The sequence below is a fragment of the Rhamphochromis sp. 'chilingali' genome (genome assembly GCF_963969265.1).
Source record: "Rhamphochromis sp. 'chilingali' genome assembly, chromosome: 9".
Lineage (NCBI taxonomy): Eukaryota > Metazoa > Chordata > Actinopteri > Cichliformes > Cichlidae > Rhamphochromis > Rhamphochromis sp. 'chilingali'.
In genome coordinates this window covers 37,429,232-37,447,581 of record NC_137936.1, presented here as the reverse complement: position 1 = coordinate 37,447,581, position 18,350 = coordinate 37,429,232, and the positions used below count along the sequence as shown (strand labels likewise).

General features: G+C 40.8%; 2 protein-coding genes across 2 annotated transcripts; both read left to right on the top strand.

Annotated features, from left to right (window-relative positions):
* Nucleotides 1-438: 438 nt before the first annotated feature.
* On the top strand, nucleotides 439-1,602 carry LOC308403171 (odorant receptor 131-2-like; the record flags this gene model as incomplete). The annotated part of the gene is made up of 2 exons (XM_080892433.1): nucleotides 439-570; nucleotides 820-1,602. The coding sequence occupies 2 exons, from the start codon at nucleotides 439-441 to the stop codon at nucleotides 1,600-1,602; spliced, it is 915 nt and encodes a 304-aa protein (XP_080748559.1).
* A 15,060-nt stretch (nucleotides 1,603-16,662) lies between these two features.
* Nucleotides 16,663-17,748, top strand: LOC308402786 (odorant receptor 131-2-like; the record flags this gene model as incomplete). The annotated part of the gene is made up of 2 exons (XM_080891882.1): nucleotides 16,663-16,818; nucleotides 16,951-17,748. 2 exons carry the CDS (start codon nucleotides 16,663-16,665, stop codon nucleotides 17,746-17,748), a joined length of 954 nt encoding a protein of 317 aa, XP_080748008.1.
* Nucleotides 17,749-18,350: the final 602 nt, after the last annotated feature.

Sequence of the window (18,350 nt, the reverse complement as noted above, 5' to 3'; positions counted from 1 at the left end):
TAGGACAAACATGTGGAGTTTTTTCTTTAATGAAAATGTCTTATTGCAGTTCACACTTAACTAAAGCAGAGTTTAGTGCAGAAAAGCATAGTTTGTTGTAAACTGGAGCAGAAAGGTTTTTGAACTTTATAAAATTGATGAGAATAAATAACTTATGGTGAATTACATTGCAGAAAATGCATTTTCTGAAATGTAAATTATTTGCTTATGCAAAATGAATTATTTTTGATTCTTGGATATGGTGTTTTATGGTTGGTGTAATAGTGTTGCAGAATATTTAAGATTTCTAAGATTATTATTAATCAGATAAGGAATGCTCATAGATATCAACACTTTGCCGTGTTTTTAAAGTTAACACCTTCTGTGTTACAACCTGCCATAACAATCAATGATGTCTACAGGTTTTTTGGCCAACTCAAGAACCTTTCAAATGCTGCCATGAATTTGACAACAGTTATGTATCGGGACCCGTTAAACATAGCTATTGTCAAGAATGTGATAACTGTGGTCCTCAGTATCGCCATCATCTATGTCAACGGCACCTTGCTGCACACATTCAAAAAACATGAGGTCTGTATCCTGCTCATAAATTTTGCATCTATTTATTACATCCATTTAGAACTACATACTAGACGACAGAATGTGATATGTTCTGCACGGTGAACATTCCATCGCGCAAAGAGACGTTGGAGTGACGTCTTTTAAGTGATATTTTTGGACGTCCAAGTTTGGTCACTGGAGCAGTTGTTTTTTATCCACCGTTCAATGTTTAGTGGAATAATTCACCTTTCATGTTCTAAATCCTGTCCTTCTCTTCAGGTTTTCAACACAAATCCTCGTTACATCCTGTACATTCATCTGGTAATCAATGATATCCTCCTGCTCATCATGTTCACCCTCCTTCAAGTTCTCAGTTACGCCATTTTCACTCTTCATGTGCCCTTCTGTATTATTTTGCTAGTGATTGCGATAATTTCCAGCCTTAACACTCCAATGACCCTCGCTGTGATGGCAGTAGAGTGTTATGTTGCCATATGCTTCCCTCTCCAGCACTCACAGATCTGTACAGTCAAAAATGTAACCGTTGTGATCACAGTGATATGGGTGCTAAGTTCACTTACAATTCTGCCAGATTTATTCACCATCTTGGCCACAGAATCCAGAGATTTCTTTCATTCAAGAGTCTTCTGCCTTTGGAAAACAACTTTCAGACCTCCTGAGCTAGAAAAGAAGAAAGATATATCCAACATTGTATTTCTGGTTATTGTTTGGCTCATCCTTGTCTACACATATTTCAGAATTCTTTTCGCTGCACAGGCAGCTGCTGCAAACGCCAGGAAAGCAAGAAACACTGTACTGCTGCACGGCTTCCAGCTGCTGCTGTGCATGCTCAACTACGTGCATGATTTGCTGCTCAATGGTTTGACATCCTTGTTTCCAAGTGGAGTACTGACTATTCGCTACACAGTCTCAATACTAATACATGTTTTGCCTCGAATCATCAGTCCAATTATTTATGGGATACGAGATAAGATGTTCAGAAAGTACCTGAAAAAATACTTGTTTCATACAAAAAATGCTAATGCTTTTGTACACAGGTAACCCAGACAAGACAGACATTGTTGACGTTACACATTTATCAATTTCTCTTAATTTTATTACCATTTTCTTTTAGATACAGGCTAAGTAGAAGTAATGGGAGTAGTGAAATTCACTTTATGTTTCTCATATCATCCTGACTTACAATTTTTTTGATCTTTCTAAACTCTCATTCACAGTGAAACAGTGTTCTGTTAGTCTCTGCATTTTGAAGCTGTAGGCAGAAATACTGTAACTTCCTGTTTGTATCACAAAGGAGAAAACTGCAGTAACCTAACCTACAGCAAATAAAAACATATTTTCATGAGTTTTCAGAATTTGGTGTTATTGGATTCATTTTTGGTGCTCAGTGTTTAGTGTAATATGTTCCAAAGTAAGATGCTACTTCATTGACAGTCCATTTTTCCATAAAGCATTACTGTGCTAAATTGAAAAATGGTATAACAGTTTTGTTGTTACTTATGTAAGACAGGTTCTCCAATTATGTGCATGATGGGAAAATAATCAAATGAGCCTTTTTCCTGCAAACATTTTGCTACCATTGGCTCACTAATGGATTTTATGTGGTGGTTTATGTGGAGGGAAATTTTGAAATTGCAGAGCAGGATACTTTATATAGTACTGTTAATTAGTAATTATTGCTTTTGGCTTCCTGTAAGCTACATTAGTGCTTGAACTTGCAGTGATGAAGTGAATGAAGAACACCACTGAACTGATCTGAATGGACTGGCTCATTGTCAGTGATCTGATCCAGCTTTTCAGTTTTCACTTGTGTTATTTGGTATCATACTTGAATTTTTCGTGACATGGGGTATTCGTAAGTCAGGGTTCCACTGTATTTAAGAATATTTTGTGTTTTTTTTTTATTTATGTGTGCTCAAATGGAATAATATGGTAATAATAATACATTTGTCTTAAATTATGGATGCTGTGTCGGTCGCGAACGAAGTGGCTCTTAGAGCCGGATCTTTGAAGTGAACGACACGAGCCGGCTCCTTATCGCCAGCCGTGGGTTTTTTTTTTTCTTTCTCTCTCCCTCTCTCTCACTCTTTTTTTCTGCTTCACTCAGCACACGAGCCTTGTGCTTTGTGCTGGGAAGAAGGGGGAGGGGTGGAATTTACACTCGCAGTAGCACAGGAACAGAGCAGGCGAGAGAGAGAGAGAGAAAGAGAGCCAGGGACAACAACGTCACATTAGAAAGGTATAGTAATCACAGTTGTGGATGTTAAAAGATTCACAAAGTTTATTCATGCAGGCCCATATGACAGAGAATGTGCATCTTCATTTTGTTTTCATATTTTCATTTATATGTAATTGTGTTGTGGTTTGCAGTGTTTTGTGTTGTTTTACTTAAAATTTGTTTAAAAGGAAAAAGCTAAAAATTTAAATAGCTAAAAGTTGAACTGCGAATAGTTGGTTTTTGTAATATATGATTTATTTATTACATTTCATGTGGAGAGAATAAATAAAAGTAGATTTACGGTGGCCCCTAGAGACAAAGCATGTACAAACTCCAAAACACGTACAAAACACAACAGAAGTGCTCCAGGATGCAGGCAAAGTGTTGAGCTTTTGTTACCTAGTGGCTACACAAGCAAGCAATTACCAACGACCGGATTTGGTGTGTGGTAGTAACAGGTAAATGAACATTTTTTTAAATGATTTGAATATATATGAGTGGTATATATACAAACACCCAGCACGCCCCTGTGGCCGGTTTATCCTTCAAGCTCGGGTCCTCTACCAGAGCCCTGGGAGCTTGAGGGTTCTGCGCAGTATCTTAGCTGTTCCCAGGACTGCGCTCTTCTGGACAGAGATCTCCGATGTTATTCCCGGGATCTGCTGGAGCCACTCGCCTAGCTTGGGAGTCACCGCACCTAGTGCTCCGATTACCACGGGGACCACCGTTACCTTCACGCTCCACATCCTCTCGAACTCTTCTGTGAGCCCTTGGTATTTCTCCAGCTTCTCGTGTTCCTTCTTCCTGATATTGCTGTCATTCGGAACCGCTACATCGATCACTACGGCCGTCTTCTTCTGTTTGTCTACCACCACTATGTCCGGTTGGTTAGCCACCACCATTTTGTCCGTCTGTATCTGGAAGTCCCACAGGATCTTAGCTCGGTCATTCTCCACCACCCTTGGGGGCATCTCCCATTTTGACCTCGGGACTTCCAGGTTATACTCGGCACAGATGTTCCTGTACACTATGCCGGCCACTTGGTTATGGCGTTCCATGTATGCCTTGCCTGCTAGCATCTTGCACCCTGCTGTTATGTGCTGGATTGTCTCTGGGGCATCTTTACACAGCCTGCACCTGGGGTCTTGCCTGGTGTGATAGACCCCAGCCTCTATGGATCTTGTACTCAGAGCTTGTTCTTGTGCTGCCATGATTAGTGCCTCTGTGCTGTCTTTCAGTCCAGCTTTGTCCAGCCACTGGTAGGATTTCTGGATATCAGCCACCTCCTCTATCTGCCGGTGGTACATACCATGCAGGGGCCTGTCCTTCCATGATGGTTCCTCGTCTCCCTCCTCTTTCTTGGGTTTCTGCTGCCTGAGGTATTCACTGAGCACTCGGTCAGTTGGGGCCATCTTCCCAATGTATTCTTGGGTGTTCGTTGTCTCATCCTGGACTGTGGTGCTGACACTCACCAGTCCCCGGCCCCCTTCCTTCCGCTTATCGTACAGCCTCAGGGTGCTGGACTTGGGGTGAAACCCTCCATGCATGGTAAGGAGCTTTCTTGTCTTTATGTCAGTGGCTTCTATCTCCTCCTTTGGCCAGCCTATTACCCCAGCAGGGTACCTGATCACGGGCAGGGCGTAGGTGTTGATGGCCCGGATCTTGTTCTTACCATTCAGCTGACTCCTCAGGACTTGCCTGACCCTCTGCAGGTACTTGGTGGTTGCAGCCTTTCTAGCGGCCTCTTCATGGTTCCCATTTGCCTGCGGGATCCCCAGGTACTTGTAACTGTCCTCTATGTCTGCAATGTTGCCTTCTGGTAGTTCAATCCCCTCAGTTCTGACTACCTTCCCTCTCTTTGTTACCATTCGACTACACTTCTCCAGTCCAAACGACATTCCAATGTCATTGCTGTATAGCCTGGTAGTGTGGATCAGTGAATCAATGTCTCGTTCACTCTTGGCATACAGCTTGATGTCATCCATGTACAGGAGGTGGCTGACAACTGCTCCGTTCCGTAGTCGGTATCCGTAGCCAGTCTTGTTAATGATCTCACTGAGGGGGTTCAGGCCTATGCAGAACAGCAGTGGGGACAGAGCATCTCCTTGGTAGATCCCGCACTTCAATTCAATTCAATTCAATTTTATTTATATAGCGCCAAATCACAACAAAAGTCGCCTCAAGGCGCTTCATACTCAAGGCGCTTCACTTGATGGTGACTTGTGCTATGGGCTTGGAGTTGGCCTCTAGTGTTGTACGCCACATCCCCATTGAGTTCCTGATGAAGGCTCTTAGGGTCCTGTTGATCTTGTACAATTCTAAGCATTCCAGTATCCAGCTGTGGGGCATTGAGTCATAGGCCTTCTTGTAATCAATCCAGGCATTGCACAGGTTGGTCAGTCTTGCAGTCTTGGCTGACTGTTCTGTCTACCAGTAGCTGGTGTTTTGCGCCTCTGGTATTCTTGCCAATCCCTTTCTGTGCCCCACTCATGTATTGACCCATGTGCCTGTTCATCTTAGCTGATATGATGCCTGACAGGAGCTTCCATGTAGTACTGAGGCAGGTTATTGGTCGGTAGTTGGATGGGACCGGTCCCTTCTTGGGGTCCTTGGGGATCAGGACCGTTCGACCTTCGGTTAGCCATTCCGGGTGTCTCTCGTTAACTAGCGGCTGGTTCATTTGTGCTTGAAGACGCTCGTGGAGTGCAGTCAGCTTCTTCAGCCAGTAGGCGTGAACCATGTCGGGCCCTGGTGCTGTCCAGCTCTTCATACTGGAGACCCTTTCTTGGATATCTGCCACTGTGATGGTTACTGGACCCTGTTCAGGGAGGTCGCTATGGTCTGCCCTCAGATCCACTAGCCACTGAGCATTGCCATTATGGGTTGTGTCCTTCTCCCATATGCTCTTCCAGTATTGCTCCGTCTCCAGCCTTGGTGGTGCTGTTCTCTTATTGTTCCCTTGCCACTGAGAGTACACCTTTGCTGGTTCTGTGGAGAACAGCTGGTTTATTCTCCTGCCTTCTATCGCTCTGGTGTACCTCCTCAAGCGGCTGGCCAAGGCTGTGAGTCTTTGCTTGGCAGTTTCCAAGGCCTCAGGTATGGACAGTTTGCTGTATTTCTTAGGCACCTTCTTTGTCACACCTTCTACAACTCCGTTAGTTGGCTAACCTCCCTACGTGCTACTTTGATCTTGCCCTCTAGCCTCCTTCTCCATGGAGGGTACTGCCCCTTGTGGCTGTTCAACTTGTAGCCAAGCATCTCACTGATCACTGCTGCCGTATTGTACATCAGCTTGTTAGTGTCAGTAATCGTGGTTGTAGGTATCATCTGTAGTGCTGCATTAACATCATCTAGCAGACCTTCTGAGGGTACTTCACGTAATCTTGGTAACCAGCTACGGGGGATCCAGGTTTCAAGCTTGGCCATGATCCTATTTTTCAGGTCAGTTCCTCTCGCACTCAACGATCCTTCTCCTATCGCACTTGGGGCTATGTACCCAATCTCGGGTAGGGGTGATGATATCTCCCCCCTGACCTGGCATCCTGACTCCTTGCCGTAGCATTTATGTTGTACCTTGTCAATCTCTAGCTGTGATAGCAGTCCCTTCTTTCGAATGTTGGAACACTGAGCTACTAGTTGTTTCGCCGTCATTGTTGATGTTGGGTATCGAAGAATCCATAGGTCCCTCATCCTATTCGTGTAGCCCCTTCTGCCAGGGTTACTTGCGTAGTAGCATTCCAACAACGCCCTGTTTTCGTCTCTTGCCCACCGATGCCGTCTTGTTCCAGTAGCCCACTTGTCGTCAGGGTGCCCTGGTTCCTCAACACCTGACGCAGACCTTGTTGATCCGGGCGACGTCCGAGCCGGCATGCCTTCATATTTATCTGTCTCGCTCATGTCTGCGGTAGGCTCACTAAGCATAGGGGGTCTAGCCTTAGGACCCTTACTGGATACAGACACCCCAGGCAGGAATCGAACTTGCGATCCTCTGCTCCAAAGGCGTGTGTGTATATATATATATATATATATGAATGAGCTGGCTCTTTTCAGTGAGCCAAGCCAAAAGAGACGGTTCTCTAAAAAGAGCCGGAAATCCCATCACTAGTCTTTTTTTTTTTTTTTTTGACATCAGAAACAGCAGCATGTGACATCACGTGATGGCGGAGCTTCAGTTCATCCTTTGTCATCTTTTTTTTTTTTTTTTTTTTTTAAATAGGACAGGGGGAAAGAATGAAAGAAAGAGGGGGAGAGAAAGAAAGAAAACCAAAGGGGAGAAGAGACGGTGAGAAGGGGGGGAAGAGAGAAAAAACAAACAAACAAACAAACAAACAAAAAAAAACAACTCCTGGGTCACCTGTATGGAGAAAAAAAACCAAACAAACAGAGGAGACAGCAAACAACAAAGAGCAACATAATAATAGAAGAAAAAAAGCACCATCACAATAAACTAGCTAGTCATAGATATCAATAGTTACTAAATAATAGACGATATTGTTCAGCACGCAAGATAGACAGCGCACAGTGTGCTTTGAGGCAGCAGCCAAGAAAGCTTTAGTCCGCGTCTGTGAATACCCATGTGTACACCTGTGTGCATACCTGTGTGGATCAGCATGCTTGCATTCCAAAGATTTCTCCATGTAATGATCTGTTAGGGAGTGTGGGGAGCCACAGCCCCGTCCTTTATGGTATCAAGCGGGTATGGAGGAGATCAAAACTCCAGACATCCAGAGGCCCCCAGAACACAAGAGACCAAGGAAGACCCACAGAGGGGCAGCTGCGCCACTGTCCCAGTAAGAGCTAAGGAGAGTCCCAGATGAGGGCTCACTCAGCAGCCGCGGAGCAGAAGCCAGGGGGAGTTGCAGTGATGCGCCCGTGGGCTCCGCCGGCAGCCAGCTGTGCCTGAGTGACCGAGCCCCAGGCCGAGAGGCCGGGGGCACCCCACCTCCGAAATGGCCCGAGCGAGCCCCAATAAGCGGCCGCCAAGGAGTGAGCCGGTGTGTACCCGGACGCCCACCCCCAGATACAAAGAACCACCAACGCACCGACACCTGAGGGAGTCCGCCACCGGCAGGGGAAGTGGTGGTGGGTGGAGATAGGCCTCCAAACCTTGGAAGGCCCGAGATGTCCCCAGAGAGGTGGCGTCTGATACCCAACCTGACATATAGACACAGACATACAGGCACACACAGACACAAACATCCATTCCCACCCTCATGCTCTCATATGCACTTACACCACACTCAACCGACGTGGAGACAGACATAAAGAGACACTGTATACACGATCACACTCCCCAAGCGTACTCTACAAACCGGGTCTAGGTACCCCTGCCCCTGGAGGGGGGCAGGGGTACCTAGTCTTTAATAGATTTTGATATAATACTGTTCAAACATGATCTCAGATTCCAAAGTGAAAAACATAACATGCTGCAAGTGTGTTGACCAAAAATTATTTTCAAGAACATATATCTTTAAAAATAATTTAAGTATGAAGCTATAGTTTCATAGCAAATATTACATATGTCCAAAATTTTGAATGTAATTTTTTTAAACCCATCAGAAATGATTGTGCAGAAATTGTTCTGAAAATTTGATGATTTGCAGTGGTGTGAAAAATAGTTTGCCCCCTTTTGCATACATTTAATTCAATTCAATTTTGCCTCAAGGTGCTTTGAATTCTAATGTAAACACTCTACAATAATAAAAAGACAACAGCGCAAACCCCACAAATCATATGACCCCCTATGAGCTAGCAACAGGAAGAAACCTCCAGCAGAACCAGGCTCAGGAAGGGACGGTACACATTGTTTAATATGTGCATTGAAGGACATTTCGTGGTCAAAAATGACTCCAAAGTTCCTCACAGTGTCTCTGGAGACCAAGGTAATGCCATCCAGAGTAGATATCTGGTTAGACACCATATTTCCAAGATTTTTAGGCCTGAGTACAATAACCCCAGTTTCATCTGAATTTAGAAGTAAAAAATGAGAGGCCATCCATGTCATTTTGTCTTTAGGCCATTCCTTAGGTTTAACAAATTGGTGTGCGTTATCTGGCTTCATGCATAGATAAACTGCATAGCAGTGAAAATAGATGCTACGCCCTGTAATGACATTGCCTAAAATAATCATGTATAAAGTAAACAGAACTAGACCTACCACAGAACCCCGTGGAACTCCATAATCAGCCTAAGTGTATGAAGTGGAGTCTGCAAATACATGAACAAATTGGACTCTATGAGATAGATAGGATTCAAACCACTGCAACAGAATCTCTTTAATACCTCCAGCACGATCACAAATTTAAATATTAGAAAAAAATCTTACTAGTAAACACAAGTAAAATATACTAACCTTAACCCTAACCCTAAAAAGTGGATTGTAAAGAGCTGAAGCAGTATTTAAAATGTTTTCATTCACATTTGTGAATTTGCTAAGTTTTATCTAAACGCGTTCATGAGTCACACCTCACATAATGGGGCAACAGTTTGAGGCCTTCACTAAACTACACTCTCACCAAACTCTCTCACACACACAAAGGCCTTTGCTATTACTTGACTACCCTGTATTAGTAGCTGACCTGCTAGACAGATGTATGACATGTGAGATGGTAACCACCTGAGTGCCTCTTCTGTGTTTTCTTGCATATAAATTCATAATATAATATTTTGCCTGTATAACAACTATTACTTCAGTTAAAACTTCATGTTTAGAAATGAACATTGTCTGGATCTTCTTCTCTTTACTCTTATGAAATGAGAGATATATGTGTGAACTTAAAAATGTATGCATATAAAATCACTTACAAATCGAGCTTGAGTGAGAATAGAAGTTGTTTCTCACAGCAGACATGTTGAAAATAACAACTGAAGACCAAGGTTAAATTAGCAGCTTCAATTTAGTGTTTAGTCTATGGTGTACCATTTTTCTCCCTTTGTTTTCCCCTATGCCGATAAATGAGTAAGTTTAAAAAAATGATACGGTAGCATGGTGGCAGCACATGGCAGCATGGTAGTTTAGTGGTTAGCATTGTTACCTCACAGCAAGAAAGTCCTGAGTTCAGTTCTAACATCTGTGTGGAGTTTTCATGTTTTCCCTGTGTGTCCCTGTTTTAGTGTTAATTGATTCAAAATTGGAAATAGGGCAACCTTTTGCACTAATGTGAGTGTTGTCTGTCTCTGCGTGTTAGCCCTGTAACAGACTGGTGGCCTGTTCAGGGTGTGCCCTGCCCTGAAGACAGCTGGGATAGGCTCCAACGCCCCATGACCCTGAATAGGATGAGAGGATGGATGGACATGGTCCATAAGAAGTGTGATGCATTTAAAATAATGGTCATCATCAATCACCAGAAAATGAGAAAACTAGTTTATGGTAGGCATTACAGTGTAAGACAAAACTATGTAATAAACATATTATCAAAATTATATTTGTAAATTGATTTAAAAGCCATAGATTGTTTTGTGATAATAATATTTATGAGAGGACAAACAATGTCAGTATTAAAGTTTTCTCTGTTATATATTCCCTGAGAAGTGACATGCTGATGAATAATGTCAGGAGCAGAGATGGGCAGTAACGCGTTACTTGTAACGCGTTACTGTAATCTGATTACTTTTTTCAAGTAACGAGTAAAGTAAGGGATTACTATTGCAAAATCGGTAATTAGATTACCGTTACTTTCCCGTAGGAACGCTGCGTTACTGCGTTACTAAAACCGTGATTTTTTTTGCGAGAATGTCTCATGACAATGACGTAAGCAAGTGCTATGTTGGTGACAGCAGCTGTGTGCAGATCAACAATGGATAATATATCGAGTGCGGGAGAGAGTATGAGCGTGCAGCGTTTAAAGTGTGGAAGTACTGACCTTACTTTGAGTTTGATTCCATAAAAAGTGACAAAAACATTAGCGTCCATCGTGCATGGGAAGAAAACTTCTTTTTACAGCGAAAAAAACCCCTAAACTTCCGAGCAAGCACCGAGTAGCTACGACGTGATGGGAAACTCACAGAGACACTCGCGCGGATTCTTCAACTGACCGCAGCACACCTGCACCAGGGTAACCCTCCGCCTACCCTGCTCCTGCTTTACAGGTGAAAATAGAGCAAAAGGACCGCTGAGTCTTTGACTTTATTTATTTTCTGCTGTGTTTTACTTGCATCTGTTTGAAAGAGTGAGTGAAAACACAAAAAATATTTTCTTTTATGTGCTGGAATGTGTAGAAAATAGGTTTAAATGTTAAACTAATTTATTCAAGTCAGAGAATGTTGCATATAATTAAATGTTTTGCTTGATGCATAAAGTTAAAAGATTAAAACTAATAAAACAAGTTTTAAAAAGAGACTTTTCCATTTGATTACATTTTGTATGATGGATTATGTAGAAAAAGTAGAATTGGGCTGAAAGATCTATCACTTTATCACCTCTTCAGGTTGTAAATCGGGTTTTTAAAAAGTAACTAAGTAACTAAGTAATTAATTACTTTTGAAAATAAGTAATCAGTAAAGTAACGGGATTACTTTTTGGGGAAGTAATCAGTAATTAGTTACTGATTACTTTTTTCAAGTAACTTGACCAACACTGGTCAGGAGTGTGTCTCTGACTTCTGAATCCCAACTGGAAGCTGGTTCCACAGAAGAGGGGCCTGAAAGCTGAAGGCTCTGCCTCCCATTCTAATTTTTACCTCCGTCCACATATGTGGACATCACATTTTGGGTTATTTAGATTTAGACCAAAATCCTCAATTTTGCTCTGCAAGGGCCTGATATCCAGGACATTATACTGCTACTGTTCTATCAAAATTTTAAACAAATATCCTCAGATGTGGCTCATATTATTTCTTAAAAACAAAAATAAGGTAGAAAAAAAATAAAGCTGGTAATTCTTTGTTTATACATTTCTCCGGCTCCAATCAGCCCAAATATCAAAGAGAAATTAAAAATGCATGCCTTGGAGGTTAAAATACTCCAGGAATCACAAGAGAACCCAGCCAGCCTCGAGTTTCGTTAGCTGGGGGTTTTGTGATGTGCTTTTTTGTTTAGGGCTGTAGGGAACCAGCCCTTAGAGGGGGGGTACTGTCACGGTTCTTGTTCACGGTATTTTGAGTTTATTATGTTTTGGTTTAATTTTGCATCATGGATTGTTTTCTTGTTCTCTTGTTGTGGTTGTGATTAGTATTATTATTAGAGTTTCATGTTTCTGTTATCCATGTTTTAGGAATTGTGGTTTCATGTATAGTTCAGTTCCATGTGTCATTTTCTGTCTCTCTGTGTTGAGTCCGTGTCTCTGAGTTGTGATTCATGTTTCCTGTTTTATTGTGAAAGTCTTTGTCTTATGTTAATGTGTGCAACTTTGTTCCCTCTGTCTCGTTAGCCCTGATCTCTCCCAGCTGTGTCTCCCTCCTGTTGCCGATTCCCCCGTTGCTACCCTGTGTGTATAAAAGCCCTGTGTTTTCCCATGCTCGGTGTCGCGTTGTACCATCAGATTATGCCTGTGTGTTTTTTGGTCTCAGTGTTCAGGCCTCACTTCATGTTTTGTTTTCTTGCCAGCAATAAAGCTGAGGTTTTTGAGTTGCATTCCGTCTTCCGAGTCCTGCATTTGAATCCTCATCTCCGCCTGCCCGCACACAGAGCCCTGACAAAAACCCACTGCATGTGGGGAAGAAACAAAACAAATAAGAATTTAAAAGAAAGTATAAGTTTAAGAGATTAAGACCTAAAAAACACTCAATGATGAGCAAAACTGAAAACACGTCATAGGTGAGGAATTATGAATTTAGGACCCGTTTTAAAGTCCTTTTATTGGTTTTTAAACCTCTAAATGGTCTGGCACCTGTTTATTTGTCTGACTTGTTGAAGCCCCACGTCCCCACTCGTTCCCTTCGGTCAGCTGAGCAGTTGCTGCTTTCGGCCCCAAAGTCTTGGCTGAAACTTGGAGGAGACCGAACGTTCTCTGTTGCAGCGCCGATGCTTTGGAATAACCTTCCTCTCCATATTAGACAGGCTACATCAGTGCCAGTTTTAAGTCTTTATTAAATATCATTAAATATAAATAAAACTAAAGCAATGTTTTTCGGTAATTTAAAATATAATATAGAATTAACAATTATCATTGAAGGTGTACCAATTGATAATGTGAGTGAAAACAAATTTTTGGGAGTTGTAATTGATAACAAAATTTCATGGAAACCCCACGTCAGACACATAAAAAACAAAATTTCCAGAAGCATCGCAGTTTTGAACAAAGTGAAACCATACCTTGATAAAGATGCACTTCGTACTCTGTACTGTACCCTGGTTCTTCCATATTTTATATATTGTGTGGAAGTGTGGGGAAACACATATAAAAATACAACTAATCCATTAGTCACAGTATAGAAACGAGCACTGCGTATTATTCACAAGGCTGGTTATCTAGATCATACTCACAAACTCTTTCTTCAGGCAAAGTTACTTCAATTCCAGGATCTGGTTAATTACAATACATCTATAATCTTATACAAAGCCTTTAATAAATTTCTCCCTGCAAATTTACAAACTATATTTGAAATTCGAGAAAGGGTTTATAATGTGAGAGGCTTTGGAGAATTCAAATTACCCAGAACTCGAACAACCCGTAAAGGTTTTTGTGTGTCTGTATGTGGTGTGAAACTCTGGAACAGTCTGAGTTTACAATTGAAACAATGCAAAAATATTCATAGATTTTAATTTCTCTACAAACAGTTGGTCTGGTCACAGTATACTCAATGATGGTTTTAGTGTGCTCTGTAATGTCTGTTCTCTTACCATTGCTGGTATGGATTCCAAAAAAAAAGAAAGTGTGTGCGTATGTATGTACATGTACATGTATATGTATGTGTGTTTGTCACTATGTAATTAGTATTGCTTGTTACCTGTGGTAACGCAATTTATAATTAATATATATTCTGTATTCAGTTATGAAGGTTCTATTTGTTGTTGCGAGCTGCCGTTGAGATGCTTGCATGTGCCCGGGGCTGTTGATGGTTTATTTGGTTGCAACGATGAGCGTAGCTGCGGGAAGCTTATTGTTTTTTGTTGATGAGTGAGTATAGGGGTGGGATTTAATAAGTTTTCTTCGTCCCACTCCTTGTCAGGTAATTTTTGTTTTTTGTTTTGTGCACTTTATGTTCAATATATGTATTTTTGTTGTGCCTGAAATGAACAAATAAATGAATGAATGAATGAATGAATGAATGAATGAATTTGAAAAGCGTAACATTTTCTCTGAATACGGAACAATTCCATTTTTTACCGGACGTTTGGCAACTCTACTAACTAACCTTATGAATAAAACAGAGTTCACTATCAGTGACATCATAGCACCCAGCTGTATAGAAACTCCGTCATGCTAGCTAGTACGCAGTACGAGTTATTGTAACTGACTGTAAAAAGTCAGCACAGCGAAAATAAACTCCACCTAAACTTGGTTTATATCTGACCCAGATAGACTGCAGGTCATAACTTCTTACATTTCGGGCAGTATGTTCAAAGCTTGTCCACTCTGCGCTGTGATATTTTACACCACTACATCTGACACTTCCTTACATCACTGAGCTTAGCGATGTAAGGCACTAATGTAGCTGCTAGGAAACTTGTTCTTGAGCTAATCTGAAGACTACACGAAGTTTGGAAGTCTGTAGCGATTGACTGCAGAAAGTTGGTGACCTCTGTACTACGGCCTACCACTTCATGACTTATTTGCTGTTGTTTCACATGACTTCCACTTTTAACACTACTAATAGTCGATTATGAAGTATTTCATAGCGAGAAAATTTCATGACTGGATTAAATGAATGACTGGATTAAATGAATGACTGGGTTAAATGCGTTAAAGATTTTAATCACACTAATCATAATGGCGTGTTAACACATTCTTGAAAGGGCCCCTTAGTTCCAGTGAAAGGAACCTTTCATGGTTCAGCATACCAAGACGTTTGGACAATTTACTGCTCCCAGCTTTGTGGGAACAGTTTGAAGATTTAAAAGTTTGAAGGTGGAACAGTTTGAATACATCTTTTTGTTCCAACATGACTGCAGACCAGTGTACAAAGCAAGCTCCATGAGGACATATAAGAGGGAGTTTGGCCCTGACCTGACCGAGTCTTGACCTCAACCTAAAGAACACCTTTGGGATGAATTAGAGCAGTCACCGCTCCAATTCTTCTCATCCAACATCTGTGTCTGACCTCACAAATGCACTTCTGGAAGAAAGATCTAAAATTCCCATAAACACTCCTAAACCTGTGGAAAGCCTTCCCAGTAGTGTTGAGGATGTTTTGCTGCAAAGGGTGGGCTGACATCATGTTAAACTCTGTGGATTAGGAATGGGATGTCACTCAAGCTCATATGCATGTGACAAGTGCAGACAAGGGAATACATTTGGCAACATAGTTTAAGTCAAAGGAGGCATTTGGTACTTTGCTGTGTGGTTATGTCTGTTGGTGTTAAGGTTAGGCTAATTTGCTCTTGATTTTTTTTTTTGTTTCTTTTTCTTTTGCCCCATTTTGAGAATTTTCCATTGATGCTTTATAATACATTCTATTTAAGTATTTGTTCTATGTAAATAATTCAGATCTTTTGTAATGTCTTTTAAAGAGTTCAGTGACTGAGTGAGTGCTTATGAAGGCTATAAGGGCTCTGAAACTGAAGCCAAATTGACACCTTCCCATATCACACATTTCTCCCACCAGGATAAAAAGTACAAAGAGGAAATGTTTTTAACTGTCAATAAATGAAAATGTCTTTTTGTTTTGTTGTTTTTTTCATGTTAGATATATTTTTTAAATGTAATAACACCCAGAGGGATATAACAGGGGTTGGTATTAGTTTACAGAACAGAAATGTTTTTAAAAAAAAGATGCCAAAGTTTAACCAATGAGGAGAAACAGTATCAGTGACATCATTTCTAACCTTTAACAGGAGTCATGCATCAAACTCCTTAATATAAAGACAAATTATTTCCACATCAGTTTCCTAACTGGTCAAAGTGGAGACTGAAGTGGTCTGTCTAAGGTAGGAAAGTTTTTTGTCTTTGTCGCTGCTATCAGTTCATTATAGTGCAGTATTTAGGATTCTTTAATGCATAAAGCTCGAGCAAAGCAGCTTATTTGTGTGAAGGTTGTGTGACCCCTTCTATGTACTCGGAGCTTTAGTTCTTTCCAGAGTTTCAGTTGGAGACTGGCTGGGCCACTCTACAACTTTTATTTTCTTTCTCTGAAACAATTGAGCGTTTCCTAGCTGTGTATTTAGGATCATTGTTTTGCTTCAAGTAAAATGATTGTTGTTTTTTACATCACTGCATCCAACACTTCGCATTGCACTTGAAGGTGTAAGGTTTGGATGCAGTTGCTCAGTCATGGAAACCCACTGCATGAAGCTCTCTACACACTGTTTTTGAGCTAATCTGAATGCCACATGAGGTCTGTAGTAGCCGACTGTGCAGAAGGTTAGTGACCTTTGTTCACTCAGCATCGCTCACTAAGCACCTCAGCATCCCCGGATGCCTCTCTGTAATTTTACATGACTTTGTGGCTGAGTTGCTGTTATTCCCAGTCACTTCCACTTTGTTATAACACCACTAACAGTTGATTGTGGAATATTTAGTACTGAGGAAATTTCACCAATGGGTTTGTTGCACAGGTGGCATCTTATCATGGTACCAAGCTGGAATTTACTGAGCTCCTGAAAGCAACCCATTGATTTACAAATGTTGGTAGAAGCAGACGGCATGCCTAGATGCTTGATTTTATACACCTGTGGCCATGGATCATCTGAATTCAATTATTTGGATGGCTGAATGAATAATTTAGGCAATAAAGTGTGTGTGACTTACTTTTACTCTTTTGTAAGGATCCCGAAAAAGCATCTCTATGAATTCCTCATCTTATGCCCTCAATGCGTCGAGCAGTCTGAACTATCGCGATTCGCCAAGTGCAGCCGTGGCCAAAAATGTCATCGTTCTGGCTCTCGGCTTTACCATCAACTATATTAACGGTACACTGATACACACCTTCAGAAAACACCAGGTCAGTATTTATTGTTATTGTTGTTTTTATTTAATTATCATTATTGGAAAAATATACCTAAATATTGCTAACACAAGAAATATATATGTATTAAAGTAATAAAAGTGAGATGAGGTGTTTCATGTCTTTCAGATATTTTATTTGAATCCTCGTTACATCCTGTTCATCCACCTGGTGGTGAATGACATGATCCAGCTCACTTCTTCAATTAGTCTATTTGTTTTCACTTATATCTTTTATCAAATTAATGTTGCATTCTGTTGCTTCCTTATCACTTTGGCTATCTTCACCACCTTCAATACTCCAATAAATTTAGCTCTCATGGCACTAGAGTGCTACATTGCTATTTGTTTACCACTGCAACACGCTGAGTACTGCACCACTAAAAGAACATACGTGGCTATAGGTTGGATCTGGGCCATGAGTGCAGTCTCAGCTTTGTCCGACATCGTTATTATTCTGGCAACAGAGCCAGTGGAGTTATTTTATTCCACAATACAATGTGAGAGAGATAACTTATTCCGGCATCCAATCATTGTAAAAAAGAAAGAGGTTTCATATTTAATTTTCCTAATTGGTGTTTTGCTCACCTTCATGTACACATACTTCAGGATATTTTTTGCTGCTAACAAAGCTAAATCAGCCAAGCGAGAGTCGAAGAAGGCGAGAAACACAATCCTGCTCCACGGCTTTCAGCTTCTGTTGTCTATGCTAACCTATATAGCAACTGCATTAATGCAGGCTCTGGTGCGCTGGTTCCCTAAACAGTATCTAATAGTTGTTTTTATTTCCTATATCATAATCTACATTGTCCCCAGGTTTGTTAGCCCTATTGTGTATGGGTTACGAGACAAGACATTTAAACAGTATTTGAAAAAGTATCTGTTGTGTACCATGAAAATGGGTAACGAGACCGATTTTAGACTATAACATTCTTGATCTAGCAGAGGGCAGCTAGGTGTATTGGTAAAAAACATTAATTAATCATCAGGTTAACTGGATTTCATCCTCTGGACATGCACTGGGTGCACATTGTGTTCCAGAAAAACCCCCAAATATTAGTTGATATGTTGGCTTTTTAAATGCTCAGACATAGGTATCACCATCAGTCTTGAAAATCACACATTACCCTTGCTCTTGTTAGTAGCGTTGTATAGAATCTGAATTAAGTTTAAAAAAAAAAACAATTTTAAAAAAGCAACAAAAAAAAGAAAGAAAAAAAAAACGTTACTGTTACCAGTGATAATTTACTGTTTTAACTCTTTGGCAAATATTTGTCCACTTTAAAAAAAAAAAAGAGCATCCTCCTTCAATTCTAAGGTTTTATGTATCAAAACATGATATGTAAGTAACAGGCGATACTAAAACTAATGCTGATGTCAGCAGTGGTAATATGGAAATCCCCCAAAATCTCATCTGCATTGTTTTTGTTCTTCTTTGTGTTGATGTCAGCATTATCTATATTGTAGTTTATAATGTAGTATAGTTTAGTGTCATTATGAATCACATAATGGTGTATTATTTTTTTTTTT